The 15,297-nt window shown below is 44.1% G+C and overlaps 1 protein-coding gene across 1 annotated transcript in view; it reads right to left on the reverse strand.

Annotated features, from left to right (window-relative positions):
- Positions 1-14,025, reverse strand: part of LOC106584012 (phosphatidylinositol 3-kinase regulatory subunit gamma) — a 324,331-nt gene extending 310,306 nt beyond the window's left edge. The window contains exons 1-2 of the mRNA XM_014168762.3: positions 13,836-14,025; positions 12,742-13,544 (exon numbers count right to left, since the gene is read on the reverse strand). Of these exons, the coding sequence (XP_014024237.2) occupies positions 12,742-13,090 (349 nt within the window). The 5' untranslated portion in view covers positions 13,091-13,544; positions 13,836-14,025. The remainder of the gene's footprint in view (positions 1-12,741; positions 13,545-13,835) is intronic.
- Between the last annotated feature and the right edge of the window lie 1,272 nt (positions 14,026-15,297).

Raw genomic sequence — 15,297 nt, forward strand, 5'->3', positions numbered from 1 at the left:
CTGCTTTAGACAGTGAGGTCTGTTTTGTGTGTGTGGTGTGTGTGGTGTGTGTGTGTGTCAGGGGAATGTTTAGATGCACCAGAGGGTGATGGGGTGTTCTGTATGTGTGGCCAGACCTCATTCCAGGTCAACTCAAAAATATCTGAAGGTTAAACTTATATAGAGAACAACACACGCACACAAAGTCAAAGAACATTAATAACACACTTCATAAAGATTCTCAGGTTAGCAGGTGGAAGTTACTGGTTCCTGGGCAAGTCTGGTTCCTGTCTAATAGCTTCCTCCAACAACTTAAAAGGAAACATCCCTTTATATGCAGATCTCTCTGTGTCTGAGTGTGCTTATCTCCACCAGGCAGTGTGTGGTATATGCTTACCCCATTACCTTCACAATGAACCCTGATTAGTCTGCCTGGCTCCTCTCCTCTACACCTGCAAGTAATGATCATACAGCCAACAGGGATTCATCAACCACTGTCATAATTGCAGTGCAGTGGTTTATTTATCTTGTTAGCGAACTCACTAACTTACAGTACCAGTCAAAAGTTTGGACACACCTACTCATTCAAGGTTTTTTCTTTATTTTTGCTACTTTCTACATTGTAGAATAATAGTGAAGACATCAAATATATGAAATAGCACATATGGAATCAACAAATTGTAACGATCGTCGTGCAGGAAGGAAGAAGTGGACCAAGGCGCAGCTGGGAGCGAACTCATGTTATTTATTACAGACTGAAATAACACGGTCAAAACAGAGAATAAACGTATCGCTACTGCTCCAACAAAAAGAGACAACAACCCACAAACATCGTGGGGGGAAAAGGAACTTAAATATGATTCCCCAATCAGAGGCAACTAGTGACAGCTGTCTCTGATTGGGAATCGACAGAACCCAACATAGAAATACGCCCCAAAGCAAGGCTATACCAAAAACATAGAAAATAAACTATAGAAATGCCACACCCTGACCAAAATAGAAGAGTTCACCTGGTCAGGGCGTGACAGTACCCCCCCTCCAACGGTGCGTACTCCCGGCGCACCAACCTAAAGTCTATTAGGGGGGGGGACCCGGGTGGGCGCCTCACCCTCGGTAGAGGCTCTGGCCCCGGGCGTGTTTCTCCCCCTGCCTCCACCCTAGCCCTACCCCTCTGGCCCGGACTGGACCACGGTGGAGCGGCATGCTCAGGCTCCGGAGCGGAGCCGCCGACCGGAACAGGACTGGTCACCGGTGGACCGGACACAGGCCGTGCCGGACTGTGGACACGCGCCGTGGGCCTGGTGCGGGGAACAGGGACGGGCCGGACAGGACCGGGGACACGCACCACCAACCTGGTGCGGGGAGCAGGGACGGGCCGGACTGGCCTGGGGACACGCACCACCAACCTGGTGCGGGGAGCAGGGACGGGCCGGACTGGACTGGGGACACGCACCAGGTTAGTGGTGCGGGGAGCCGGGATGGGCCGGACAGGACTGTGGACACGCACCACTAACCTGGTGCGGGGAGCAGGGACGGGCCAGACAGGACTGGGGACACGCACCACTAACCTGGTGCGGGGAGCAGGGACGGGCCGGACTGGACTGGGGCCACACACCACTGGCTTGGTGCGGGGAGCAGGGACGGGCCGGACTGGACTGGGGACGCGCACCACTAACCTGGTGCGGGGAGCAGGGATGGGCCGGACAGGACTGGGGACACGCACCACTAACCTGGTGCGGGGAGCAGGGATGGGCCGGACAGGACTGGGGACACACACCACTAACCTGGTGCGGGGAGCAGGGACGGGCCGGACTGGACTGGGGCCACACACCACTGGCTTGGTGCGGGGAGCAGGGACGGGCCGGACTGGACTGGGGACGCGCACCACTAACCTGGTGCGGGGAGCAGGGATGGGCCGGACAGGACTGTGGACACGCACCACTAACCTGGTGCGGGGAGCAGGGACGGGCCGGACTGGACTGTGACCGCACACCGGCGACACAGTGCGCATAAGCGGCGCCGGATATCCTGGACCGAGGAGGCGCACTGGAGGTCTGGAGTGCACAGCTGACATCACCCGTTCTGGCTCAACACCCACCTTAGCCTGGCAAGTGTGGAGCGCTGGCACAGAACGCACTGGGCTGTGCAGCCGTACCGGAGACACACTGCGCGTCCTCGGCGCAGGATACATCGGACCGAGAAGGGGCACCGGAGGCCAGGAGCACTGAGCCGGCACAACACGTCCTCGCTGAACACTCCCCCTAGCCCGGCAAATGTGGGGCGCTGGCACAGAGCGCACTGGGCTGTGCAGGCGCACTGGCGATACCGTGCGCACCTCTGCCACCCAAGGCTCTTCCTCCACGCTGTCCCTACGCAGGTCCTCCAGGACCTGCCACATCTCTGCCTCCTCCTTCGCCGTTATCCCCCACGAGAGCAGTGGTCTGGGCTCTTCCTCTGCCCTTCCGGACCACCCCATTAGCCCCCCCCAAAAAAATTCTTGGGGGTGTCTTCCGGGCCTCCTCGACCGCCGCCTGCGACTCCTTCCACCGGCTGGCATCACCTCCTCGACCTGGGAATCCTTCCGCCAGGGTCCTTTCCCCGACATGATCTCCTCCCAGGTCCAGAACTCCTTTCCCTCGCGAGCCCATCTCTCGCGCTCCTTTTCCTCCCGCTGCTTGGTCCTGGTTTGGTGGGTTGTTCTGTAACGATCGTCGTGCAGGAAGGAAGAAGTGGACCAAGGCGCAGCTGGGAGCGAACTCATGTTATTTATTACAGACTGAAATAACACGGTCAAAACAGAGAATAAACGTATCGCTACTGCTCCAACAAAAAGAGACAACAACCCACAAACATCGTGGGGGGAAAAGGAACTTAAATATGATTCCCCAATCAGAGGCAACTAGTGACAGCTGTCTCTGATTGGGAATCGACAGAACCCAACATAGAAATACGCCCCAAAGCAAGGCTATACCAAAAACATAGAAAATAAACTATAGAAATGCCACACCCTGACCAAAATAGAAGAGTTCACCTGGTCAGGGCGTGACACAAATCAAAATAGATGTTATATTTGAGATTCTTTGAAGTAGCCAGCCTTTGCCTTGATGACAGCTTTGCACACTCTTGGCATTCTCTCAACCAGCTTCATGAGGAATGCATTTCCAACAGTCATGAAGGAGTTCCCACATATGCTGTGCACTTGGTGGCTGCTTTTCCTTCACTTTGGGGTCCAACTCATCCCAAACCATCTCAATTGGGTTGAAGTCGGGTGATTGTGGAGGCCAGGTCATCTGATGCAGCACTCCATCACTCTCCTCCTTGGTCAAATAGCCCTTACACGGCCTGGGTATTTGTCCTGTTGAAAAACAAATGATAGTCCCACCAAGCGCAAACCAGGGGATGTTGTATCACTGCAGAATGCTGTGGTAGCAGGGGAGTCCCGAGTGGTCTAAGGCACTGCATTGCAGTGCAAGCTGTGCCACTAGAGATTCTGGGTTCGAGTCCAGGCTCTGTCACAGCCGGCCGCAACCGGGAGACTGATGGGGTGGTGCACAATTGGCCCAGCGTCATCCGCGCTAGGGGAGGGTTTGGCCGGCAGGGATGTCCTTCTCCCATCGCACACTAGCGACTCCTGTGGCAAGCCGGGCACAGTGCACGCTGACACGGTTGTTAGGTGTACAATGTTTTCTCTGACACATTGGTGTGGCTGGCTTCCGGGTTAAGTGGAAATTGTGTCAAGAAGCAGTGCGGCTTGGTTGGGTTGTGTTTCGGAGGACGCACGGCTCTCAACTTTCGCCTCTCCCGTGTCCGTACGGGAGTTGCAGCGATGAGACTGTAACTACCAATTGGTTACCACAAAATGGGGGAGAGAAAGGGGTAAAAAATAAATAAATAAAGAATTCTGTGGTAGCCATGCTGGTTAAGTTTGCCTTGAACTCTAAATAAATCCCTGACAGTGTCACCAGTAAAGCACCCCCACACGATCACACCACACATGCAGAAATCATCCGTTCACCTACTCTGACACGGCGGTTGGAACCAAAAATCTCAAATTTGGACACATCAGACCACAGGACCGATTTCCAATGGTCTAATTTTCATTGCTCGTGCAAGTCAAGCAAATCTCTTCTTGTTATTGGTGTCCTTTGTTAGTGGTTTCTTTGCAGCAATTTGACTATGAAGGCCTGATTCACGCAGTCTCCTCTGAACAGTTGATGTTAAGATGTGTCTGTTACTTGAACTTTGTGAAGTCTTTATTTGGCCTGCAATTTCTGAGGCTGATAATGCTAATGAACTTATCATCTGCAGCAGAAGTAACTCTGGTTCTTACTTTCCTGTGGCAGTCCTCAAGAGAGCCAGTTTTATCAGAGTGCTTGATGGTTTTTGCGACTGCACTTGAAGAAACTTTCAAAGTTCTTTAAATTTTTCGAATTGACTGACCTTCATGTCTTAAAGTATTGATGGACTGTCGTTTCTCTTTGCTTATTTGAGCTGTTCTTGCCATAATTTGGACTTGGTCTTTTACCAAATAGGGCTATCTTCTGTATACCAACCCTACCTTGTCACAACACAACTAATTGGCTGAAATGCATTAAGAAGGAAAGAAATTCCACAAATTAACTTTTAACAAGGTTAATTGAAATGCATTCCAGGTGACTACCTCCTGAAGCTGGTTGAGGGAAAGCCAAGAGTGTGCAAAGCAGTCATCAAGGCAAAGGGTACGCTACTTTGAAGAATCTCAAATATAACACCTACTTTGATTTGTTTAACTTTTTTGGTTTCTACATGATTACATGTGTTATTTCGTAGTGTTGATGTCTTCACTATTAACTACAATGTAGAAAATAGTAAAAATAAGAAAAACCCTGGAATGAGTACGTGTGTCCAAACTTTTGACTGGTACTGTTTAACACCCAAATGGGATGGCTAGTTGTCAAGCTCGAACATGCGCTGGTGAGATAGATAGGAGGACTTTGCTAATCGCTATGTCAGCATATCAGTTTCAGTTTCACACCTGATTTTAATTGACCTGTGACTGGAAGCGTGGGAATCGGCTGCTTTTTTTATGTTCAAGAAGGAAACAGGGGGAATGAGTGAAGGAACACGGGTCGTGAATTTAATAATTCAGAGACCGCTAATCTTGTTATCTGTAATTCTTTGAGCGCCCCATAATTCCATCAAAGAATGTGCCTCACCACCAGGACTCTAGAACTTAATCCATTCTTATTCCACTTCTCTCCCTCCCAAGCACATCGAAGGAAGGGAGAGTGTTTTGGAACACTAAGTACTGTACTGTACCGTACACTTCAGATTTGTGAGCCTTCTTATGCCTGCTTGTCAACACTACGCAGGTTTCACTGACCCAGGTTTATTCGACAAAAGCAATGTTGCAAAAAATAACAGCATTGTGACGTGTAATGGAGACATTTTAATGTATTTGACAGGGCTGGATTTCAAACTTTCTTAATTGCGACAAATTATGTTTTTTATAAATCATGATTGATTAATCATTTTGAAAGTTTGTGGGGCACGTTATGTCATCAAGTAACTATAAAGCTCCAGTCAACATTTAATTCTAAATGCCTACTGCTTGCTAAATCTATTTTTCATGCCTGAATTGCTTCGCCTTGCTTTTCTAGTTGGCTGGGTGCAAATTTCACCATTCAGTTACTTCAGATCTACAGGAGTGCAAGTTTCACCATAGCACGGACCGTGGCAATATGTTAGCTCTGGAAATTATTAGAAAATATTAGTAAATTCTTGCATTCTATCCATGCTGGCTTTTGCGGGCTACCTGAGACAAGAAACAGACAGTTTGGAGGGTATACAGGCTATTGCTAATTTATGAATGCGCAATTTGCCTATATGGATAATGGAAACACCATTTTTATACGACAGGTTTTGGTGTGATGTCATTACGTCCAGCTGTTTTTATCAGTTCAATGGAAACACACCGTAGCAGGCAATTGTCGCATCTATTTTCTATGAACACTTTTTCTAAATGTCAACAAAAATCACTGGACAAGTTAATGGAAACTTAAACAGTGATAGAAGTGTTGTTTGGTCACTACGACTTCCTCTGCAAACTAAGCCCTCCGTGTTCCTCTAGCAAACCTCTGCGCTCCATAGTACACAGTGTCCAGCATACGTAATGCGCCACAGGGTCATACACAGACAAGATATCACCATAATCAATTACAGGCACAAATGTAGCGGAAACATGCCTCTTTCTTGCTTCAAAAGAAAAACATGACTTATTACGAAAATTTGAGCCTAAGCTTTTTCATAAGACCTTCGATGTGGGGTTTAAAGGTGAGACACTCATCTAGCAAGAAACCCAAGTACTTGTAAGTTTCTACTCTTTCTATTTGCTTGTCCTGCATAGTGACTATACGTGGAAGAGTCTGAGGTTTTATCTTAGATTTCAGGAAAACCATCAACCATTTGTCTTTTCAGCATTTAAAAGCAACTTCAGCTGACAGAGCTGAGTCTGGACAACAGTAAAAGCAGACTGGAGTTCTTCACAGACCTTCAATAAATAACTGTGTCATCCGCATAAAAATGTTAACTAGCATTCGACATATTTCTACCAACATTATTAATATAGATAGTAAACAGCAGTGTTCCAAGAACAGAGCCCTGTGGCACCCCCTTCTGGACAGTTAACATATCAGATGAATTGCCATCAAACTGGGCACACTGAGTTCTATCAGACAGGTAGTGTTTGAACCATGAGACTGCCTGATCAGATAATATAACCAGTGACAAAAGCCCAAAGACCAAAACTGCTGCAGCTCGATATCTCATGCATCCCATTCAGTCCCGGCAGATTCTTCGGTCTACACGCAGAATCTGCCCTCGGGAGATTACACTACACTGCACTAGCCCACACCACACAACACCACACTACAGCAATCCTAACAGGCCAAACACACAGAGCTAAAACAGAGCACCCCCAGCCCTGTAAAAACCTTAATCAAAGCCTGCCACATAGAAGATAAGCGTTGCGTTTGCTTGCTCACATGGAGTCAGGATACAGTTAGACCAGAGCTTGTCCTCTTTGTGAGGAGTGTTGCGTTTGCTCATCTGGATGCTGAATAAAACATCCAAACAAATCCAGCTGCCTGCGAGTCATGACACGTATACTCAGACACACATTCACACTCAGACAAGCGCACACACAAACACACACACACACACGTATACCTAATCTTTCTCAAAGACACATACACATCATCTTCACAAACACAAATGCCACTGTATATTCATTTCAGCAGAACCAACACCTGAGTTTGGTTAGGGACTACTTCAGTGAGAAAAACATTGCGACACAATTACGCTAACGCAGGTTAGCATCTTTGAGGCAGGATGTGCCTCTGGAGCACATTGGAACATATTGGAGCACACAGAGGCTGTTTCACAACATGTTCACTTCTCAGGACTCAGGTCTGGTGGAAGTGCAAAAATACTATGTTTTATCTTTCTCTGCAGTAAAGCTGTAACACATGTGGCAGACAGGAGGCCCAATTCGCACTTTGGTCCATGGGGACTCATATTGTAACAGGGTCGTTCCAATTGATTTCAATCACATTTTCACAGCACCCCTTTTGATTTGAACTCAACTTTCCATACATACAGTTGAAGTCGGAAGTTTACATACACTTAGGTTGGAGTCATTAAAACTCATTTTTCAACCACTCCACAAATTTCTTGTCAACAAACTATAGTTTTGGCAAGTCAGTTAGGACATCTACTTTGTGCATGACACAAGTAATTTTTCCAACAATTGTTTACAGACAGATTATTTCACGTATAATTCACTGCATCACAATTCCAGTGGGTCAGAAGTTTACATACACTAAGTTGACTGTGACTTTAAACAGCTTGGAAAATTCCAGAAAATTATGTCATGGCTTTAGAAGCTTCTGATAGGCTAATTGGCATCATTTGAGTCAATTGGAGGTGTACCTGTGGATGTATTTCAAGGCCTACCTTCAAACTCAGTGCCTCTTTGCTTGACATCATGGGAAAATCAAAAGAAATAAGCCAAGTCCTCAGAAAAAAAACGGTAGACCTCCACAAGTCTGGTTCATCCTTGGGAGCAATTTCCAAACGCCTGAAAGTACCACGTTCAATAGTACGCAAGTATAAACACCATGGGACCACGTAGCCGTCATGCCGCTCGGGAAGGAGACGTGTTCTGTCTCCTAGAGATGAATGTACTTTGGTAAAGTGCAAATCAATACAAGAACAACAGCAAAGGATGCTGGAGAAACAGGTACAAAAAGTATCTATATCTACAGTAAAACGAGTCCTATATCGACACAACCTGAAAGGCCGCTCAGCAAGGAAGAAGCCACAGCTCCAAAACCGCCATAAAAAAAAGCCGGACTACGGTTTGCAACTGCACATGGGGACAAAGATCGCACTTTTTGGAGAAATGTCCTCTGGTCTGATGAAACAAAAATAGAACTGTTAGGCCATAATGACCATCATTATATTTGGAGGAAAAAGGGGGAGGCTTGCAAGCCGAAGAAAAACCATCCCAACCATGAAAAACGGGGTGTGAGGGTGCTTTGCTGCAGGAGGGACTGGTGCACTTCACAAAATAGATGGCAGGAAAATTATGTGGATATATTGAAGCAACATCTCAAGACATCAGTCAGGAAGTTAAAGCTTGGTCGCAAATGGGTCTTCCAAATGACAATGACCCCAAGCATACTTCCAAAGTTTTGGCAAAACGGCTTAAGGACAACAAAGTCAAGGTATTGGAGTGGCCATCACAAAGCCCTGACCTCAATCCCATAGAAACTTTGTGGGCAGAACTGAAAAAGTGTGTGCGAGCAAGGAGGCCTACAAACCTGACTCAGTTACACCAGTTCTGTCAGGAGGAATGGGCCAACATTCACCCAACTTGTTGTGGGAAGCTTGTGGAAGGCTACCCTAAACATTTGACCCAAGTTAAAACATTTAAAGGCAACGCTACCAAATACTAATTGAGTGTATGTAAACTTCTGACCCACTGGGAATGTGATGAAAGAAATAAAAGCTGAAATATATAATTCTCTCTACTATTATTCTGACATTTCACATTCTTAAAATAAAGTGGTGATCCTAACTGACCTAAGACAGGGAATGTTTCCTAGGATTAAATTCCAGGAATTGTGAAAAACTGAGTTTAAACGTATTTGGCTAAGGTGTATGTAAACTTCCAACTTCAACTGTATTTGGTAGAAAATTCTCTGTGCTACACCAAACAGTACCTATCCTGTAACAGCTAATGGAGCATCACATTAGCCCATTAAAATCTTCTAGCTAAATTCAGTACAGTAGAGAATACTACAGTAGAGTATATTACATTATACTGTACTCTCGTGTGTTCTACTGTACTGAACTCTACCATACTGAACTATACTCTACTCTACTTTTCTTTACTGTACTGTATTGTACTCTACTGTACTGTACTCTACTGCAACTGTGATTTAGTAAAAGAGTGACGCATTTTAATAACTTAATAGATCATTAAAAAAAATTATCAGTGAACTTTCATAATCCTTCCACCTCATGAGGGAGAGAAACTACAAAATATCTTAAAGATATAATAATATTTCTTGAACTTATAGAAGGCAAATAATTTCTGCAAAACTAAATAGAAATGTTGATATTAGTTGGCAGGGGCCTTTACTTCAACATTATTGTGTTAATGTGTATTGATGTATGGGCTCCCAAGTGGTGCAGCAGTCTAAGGCATTGCATCTCAGTGCAAGAGGCATCACTACAATACCTGGTTTGAATCCAGGCTGCATCACATCCGGCCGTGATTGGGAGTCCCATAGGGCGGCGCACAATTGTCCCAGTGTCATCCGGGTTTGGCCGGGGTAGGCTGTCATTGTAAATAAGAATCTGTTCTTAACTGACTTGCCTAGTTAAATAAAGGTTACATTTAAAAAATGTTTTGAATGTATTTCTAATACCGTAAGACTTTTGCTAGTAGGTCTCATAAGCATTTTTCTACACTCGCATAACATCTGCTAACCATGTGTATGTGACCAATAAAATAAAATTTGATTTGATTTTGAACTCCCATTTCCATCTCTGTGAGGGCATTTCCATTGAAAAGGAAACATGAGGACCAACATGTGAAGTTCATACATAAAAGCATATCAGATTGGATGTCAAATGAAAGCTAAGAGTCTATATTCTAGAGAAATTACGTCAGATACATTTTTCAACCATTTTCCTTAAATATGAGGCAAAAGTAAAGGTTTTGATTTCTGGATCACAGATGGAAAAGGGGTCTTAGAAAACATCTACCAGAGAAAGTCTTAAACAGTATCAGAAATAAATCAAAGCACAAAGTTGATGTAAAGACCCATGCCAATTAATCTCAACACTTACTGTATATTTAGTTTTGGAGAAATTGTTTACCTTCTGTAAATTTAAGAAATATTGCCTTGTGCCTTGAATTCCCTTAGCAAAAACCCACATACTGTATCTTTAATATATTTTCTAATTTCTCTCCCTCATGAGGGAGGATTATGGCAGTTCACAGAAGTAACAAGTAATGGTAGACCTACCAATTAGTTGTAGTGATTTTTCTGATATCAATTTTGTTCATTAATGATTAAGTGATTACAACTCGTATCAATCAAATCTGTAATGGAATTACTGCAACTGAATTGGCTACAATGGAAAATCATAATGGTCACAAACCCCAGTTGGGTCACCTGCTACAGTACTTCCACTGGCAAAAAAGAAAAAAAAAAGAAAAGAAAATGAATGAAATGAAATGTATGCATTCACTACTGTAAGTGGCTCTGGATAAGAGCGTCTGCTAAATGACTAAAATGTAAATGTAATGTTCAGCAACCCCTCCTCTCTCTCCCTCTCACTCTCCAGTTTATGTCACCTCTACCAGATCCTATTGACCCCTACCCATGAGTCCCCTCTCTTTTAATTTACTGTAATCAGAAGCCTCACCTACTTAGCACCGACCGACTGACGCCGGACGTCGATGGACATTGGAAAGATGTTGAAAGTTGGTCAGTCCACTCTGGCCTTGATGTTAACATCCACAGATGGACCAGATTGGACCAAATCTGAACCTATCATAGACATATGTTTCACACGTTTGGATAGCACAGTATACTACAGTACAGTACAGTGAGTAGAGCACAGCAGAGTACAGTACAGTAATGCACAGTAGAGTACAGTCCAATACAATACAGTAGTACTGTACAGTACAGTAAAGAAAACTATAGCACAGTATATTTGAATGTACTCTACTGAACTCTATTCCGCTGTGTAGTATTGTACTGCATTGCACTCTACTGTGCTATGCTGCGTTGTGATGTCCAAACATGAGGAAAAAGTACATTCATATTCAGAATTATACATTTTTTTGTAGGGCAGATCAGGGACCCATGACGTAATTCCATCACCGTAATTCTGTTACCTGGTGTAAATCCCCTTCACTTACTGTAGTTCAATAACCAAAATAGATTTTTTTCAAACTCAAGTTCCATCTCATAGCTAACACCCCATTATTTCTGCAGACAAAATGTGGTCGTATAAAAACCTTAGAGATTTTACAGTAATTCCTTTACCAAAGTTTGTATCTGCAGTTTTTGGAAAAATGTCCTGTGGAAATTGTTAAAAGCAGTCCTCGTGCATAGAGTTGTATGATTTGTTAAACTTTGAAACCAATGGTTTTTGTTTGGCATACATTTAATGTAAAAAAGAACTGAGTCAAAGCGTAGTTCTGTTAATGTGGAATTGCCCATGACCAGAAATCAAAGTCTTTGCCTATTTGTAATTTCTAGGATGTAAAATGGTTGAAAATATATATATATGCCTTAATTTCTCAAAAATATAGGCTGTTAGCTTTCATTTCACACAAAATTTGATATACTCCTATAAACTTCACGTTGGTGCTCATGGGTCCTTTTACATGGAAATGACTTCTTGCAAAATGGGTCAACGTTATGCACCTCTATCTCCTGAATGTTTTGGTATTCAGGTCCAAAAAGTCCCTGTCTGACCACTACTACAATGGGCAAACATGTATGGAAGATTTTGTTCAAATCAAAAGGGGTTCAGTCAGAAAGTGATTGAAATCATATGGAACAACCCTGCTGTGTCTCAATTGATGGTGGGCACAACACATACACTTCAGATTATGTAAATTAGGGTTTAACCAACAACATATGCACACACAAAAAAAAATGCTGGAGTCTATACGTTTTTTTATAATTGACGTTAGAGGTAAGTAAAATTAAAATAACCAAGAAATTATTAAATAGTTTGACAACCCTGTTTGTAAGCTTTTTCATGATGTCAAACTCAACCTTTAATCTTTTCCAGTGATGAAGACATGGATGTCTCATGTTATGATTGGGTATGCAAAACGGGTCAACTTTGAGCACCTCCACTAACAAAAAGATGCTTTCTGACCACTTCTACCGTGGGAAAATCTGTATGGAAAGTTATGTTCAAATCAAAAGGGGTGCGGTCAAAAAGTGATTGAAATCAAATGGAATGACCCAACAGACAGGCTGCCATTCAGTCAGTGTTACTGTACACCTCTGGTCCAGCATCAGAATAAAACCCTAGCGGAATAGATTACCAGACCAACAGTAAAGCAAAGCACCATTAAATTGCATTCATTTAACAGTTCATAACAGATAGCTCAAACATTTACCAGACTCCATGTTTCTGAATGGAGTGGTCTTGGCATGCCCTAGCCCCAGTCCCAACACTCACCTCCTGCTGCAGTGGCCCCTGGAGGCTGGGGCCCGGGCCCGACGCTGCTCTGTGTTCCCCCAGGGGTTGGGGGTACGGGCCTGGGCCAGGGCTTGGCCACAGGCAGCCCCTGCCTCACTACCCCTGCATACTCCACAAACGTCCCAGGAAAGTCGCCCTTCTCCTTGGTCCGCTCGTTGGTGCCGTTCAGCCATCCCTTGGGGCTGCGCTCGTCCCCTTCCTGGTAGTCCTTTAGGGAGGCTTTCAGGACCGTCAGGACGTCCCCCGGCTGGAGGCTGATGTCATCACCACGTTCACGTTTGTACTCGAAGAGCGCACGGTACTGGAAGCTGCTGTCAGAGGCTGTCATGGCCACAGTCACAGGCTCATAGATAGGTCCTCAGGCAGGCTCCAACTGAGATCTCCTGTGCCACTCACTCACGTCTGCTGTTTTTACTTTGCAAACTTCAATCCAATGCCTCAGCGAGGCCTAATACTTTAGCAGTTCCCTCTGTAGTCTAGTAATTTAGAAGCCCTTGGGTTGAAGAGAAGATCAAAGAGTCAACATTGGAAGGATCCCTTCAGCATCAGGGTGAGAAACTGCACCATACACTGAGAAGAAACCAGACAGTCTTCCTTGGTTAGGTCCACCTCTAAAGCTCCACCCCTCTGTCTGTCTAATAGTGTCAGCACGATGAACACACAACACGCGAATCTGGCTCCCTCCTGTACCTGAATAATATTAATCCACTGCAGAGTTGACAGGCCGAGGCATCCAGTCCAGCATACTCTCAGCCAGCCCTCTCACTCCCAGCCAGCCCTACCTGGAAACGTCATCAAAGTTACATGATCATTAGACTCATTATTATGACATTAAATATGTTGATATAATGATCAAACATGTAGTACTATTATCATTATGTCATTATTTGAATCACTATTGTAGGAAGCAATATAAGGATGATTTATAGTAAAACTAATACAGAATGTAGGCCTACAGATATAAGAAAAATCGAACATTATTTAAATATATGGATTCCATAGTATCTGGCTAATATTGTACATTACATTACATATTACAATATAAAATGAAGACATGGAAACATATCACTTACAAAACGTGACTTGGCGAATAGGAACTTCAGAGCAGCATGCTGAAACTCGAGTGGTAGCCTAAAAATGCTGAATAAACTTGCCTCTCTTTCGATGCTCTTGCCTTCTATCCGTGCCTTCTATTCGTTATCCAATTTGTGCGACTTGTTTATTAAAATACAGAATATAAATGCAGACGTCCATATGGTCCGATATAATGACGCTTGCCTGGTCCAGACCTCGAGCCAGACCTAGGGAGTAGAACAGCGCGTGCTGATGTCAGAGACCACACCCCCGGCGTCTGCAAATTATTCTAGTAGAGAATGCACACTACTGCAGTAGACAATATGCTACATGACCTGGTTTAATGCTCATAATAGAAACCGTAATTATTATTGTTTTTACCGTTACCGTTGTAGTCTACTCACGTGCGCAATGAGTAGAGGGTTCAAATCGAGACCGGCGGTCAGTGTAGCAGCTAGGCTAGGATAGTATTTCATGGAGCTCCGTCAGAATGATGATACATTATTTAACACTTGTTTTACCTGAACTGCGCACCTCTTGAAAAAAATATAAATCTCACATGAATTGCATTTAGAGGGGAAATAATGATGATATTGCGGATGGTATGGCAGCAATGCAGCTAATTTCTTCCCAGCAGGACCGTTATCTAACCGTTCCATTGCCAGGGGAAATCTGCTACGTCATGGGTGCACATTTTCAGTTTCTGTGTAGTTTATTTGTGAACATAATTTGTGTGGAAGAAAGTTTTACACAATGTCAGCAACAGGCAGCAGCCACTAGTTTAGATTCCCGCCCACTGATAGACGAGTTTATCAAATCATCAGATCAAACTGAAGGAGATAAAAAAAATAAAAAAAACAGGAGCCACCAGAAGGCTAACTGCACCCCACCACTTGTTGAGGAGGAGGGCAAGCCCGGCCAGGTAGCATAATTAAAAGAGCAGGTAGATATGGGGCCTCATTTATAAACGTTGTGTACAGAATATACCAGAAAACCTTTGTGCGCCAGTTTTCCCTCAAAAGTTTGCATTTTGTGACCTGGGCCTTTATTATGCCATTTCTGAAAAGAATACATACGCACGTTTCCCCTTATAAATCAGACCTGTCATAAAACTGCAGTGTGAACAAGCATTATAACTTCATGGCAGTTTCTAAAAGAGCGAGCAATGGAACATTTTATCACATTTCTCTAGAGGTGTGAGCGGAATAAGAATAGATTCCTATGTCTAATTATTCCAAAAATAAAACACATAGATTTTCATTCTTCTCACTAATTGCAAATGGCTGCATCTTGTTATTGTGTTTGATGAATAAGAGTGTCATCATATCCCCTATTTGCATAAAATATGTACTTGCCTGCTTGCAAAACAATACTTCAACCACTAGAAATTCTGCGCATGCATGGTCTAAAGTTTGCATGGAGGAAAAACATTCTCATGCCAAGTTACGTTTCTATGAATGC

Source organism: Salmo salar, chromosome 23 (genome assembly GCF_965601325.2).
Source record: "Salmo salar chromosome 23, fSalSal1, whole genome shotgun sequence".
Taxonomy (NCBI): domain Eukaryota; kingdom Metazoa; phylum Chordata; class Actinopteri; order Salmoniformes; family Salmonidae; genus Salmo; species Salmo salar.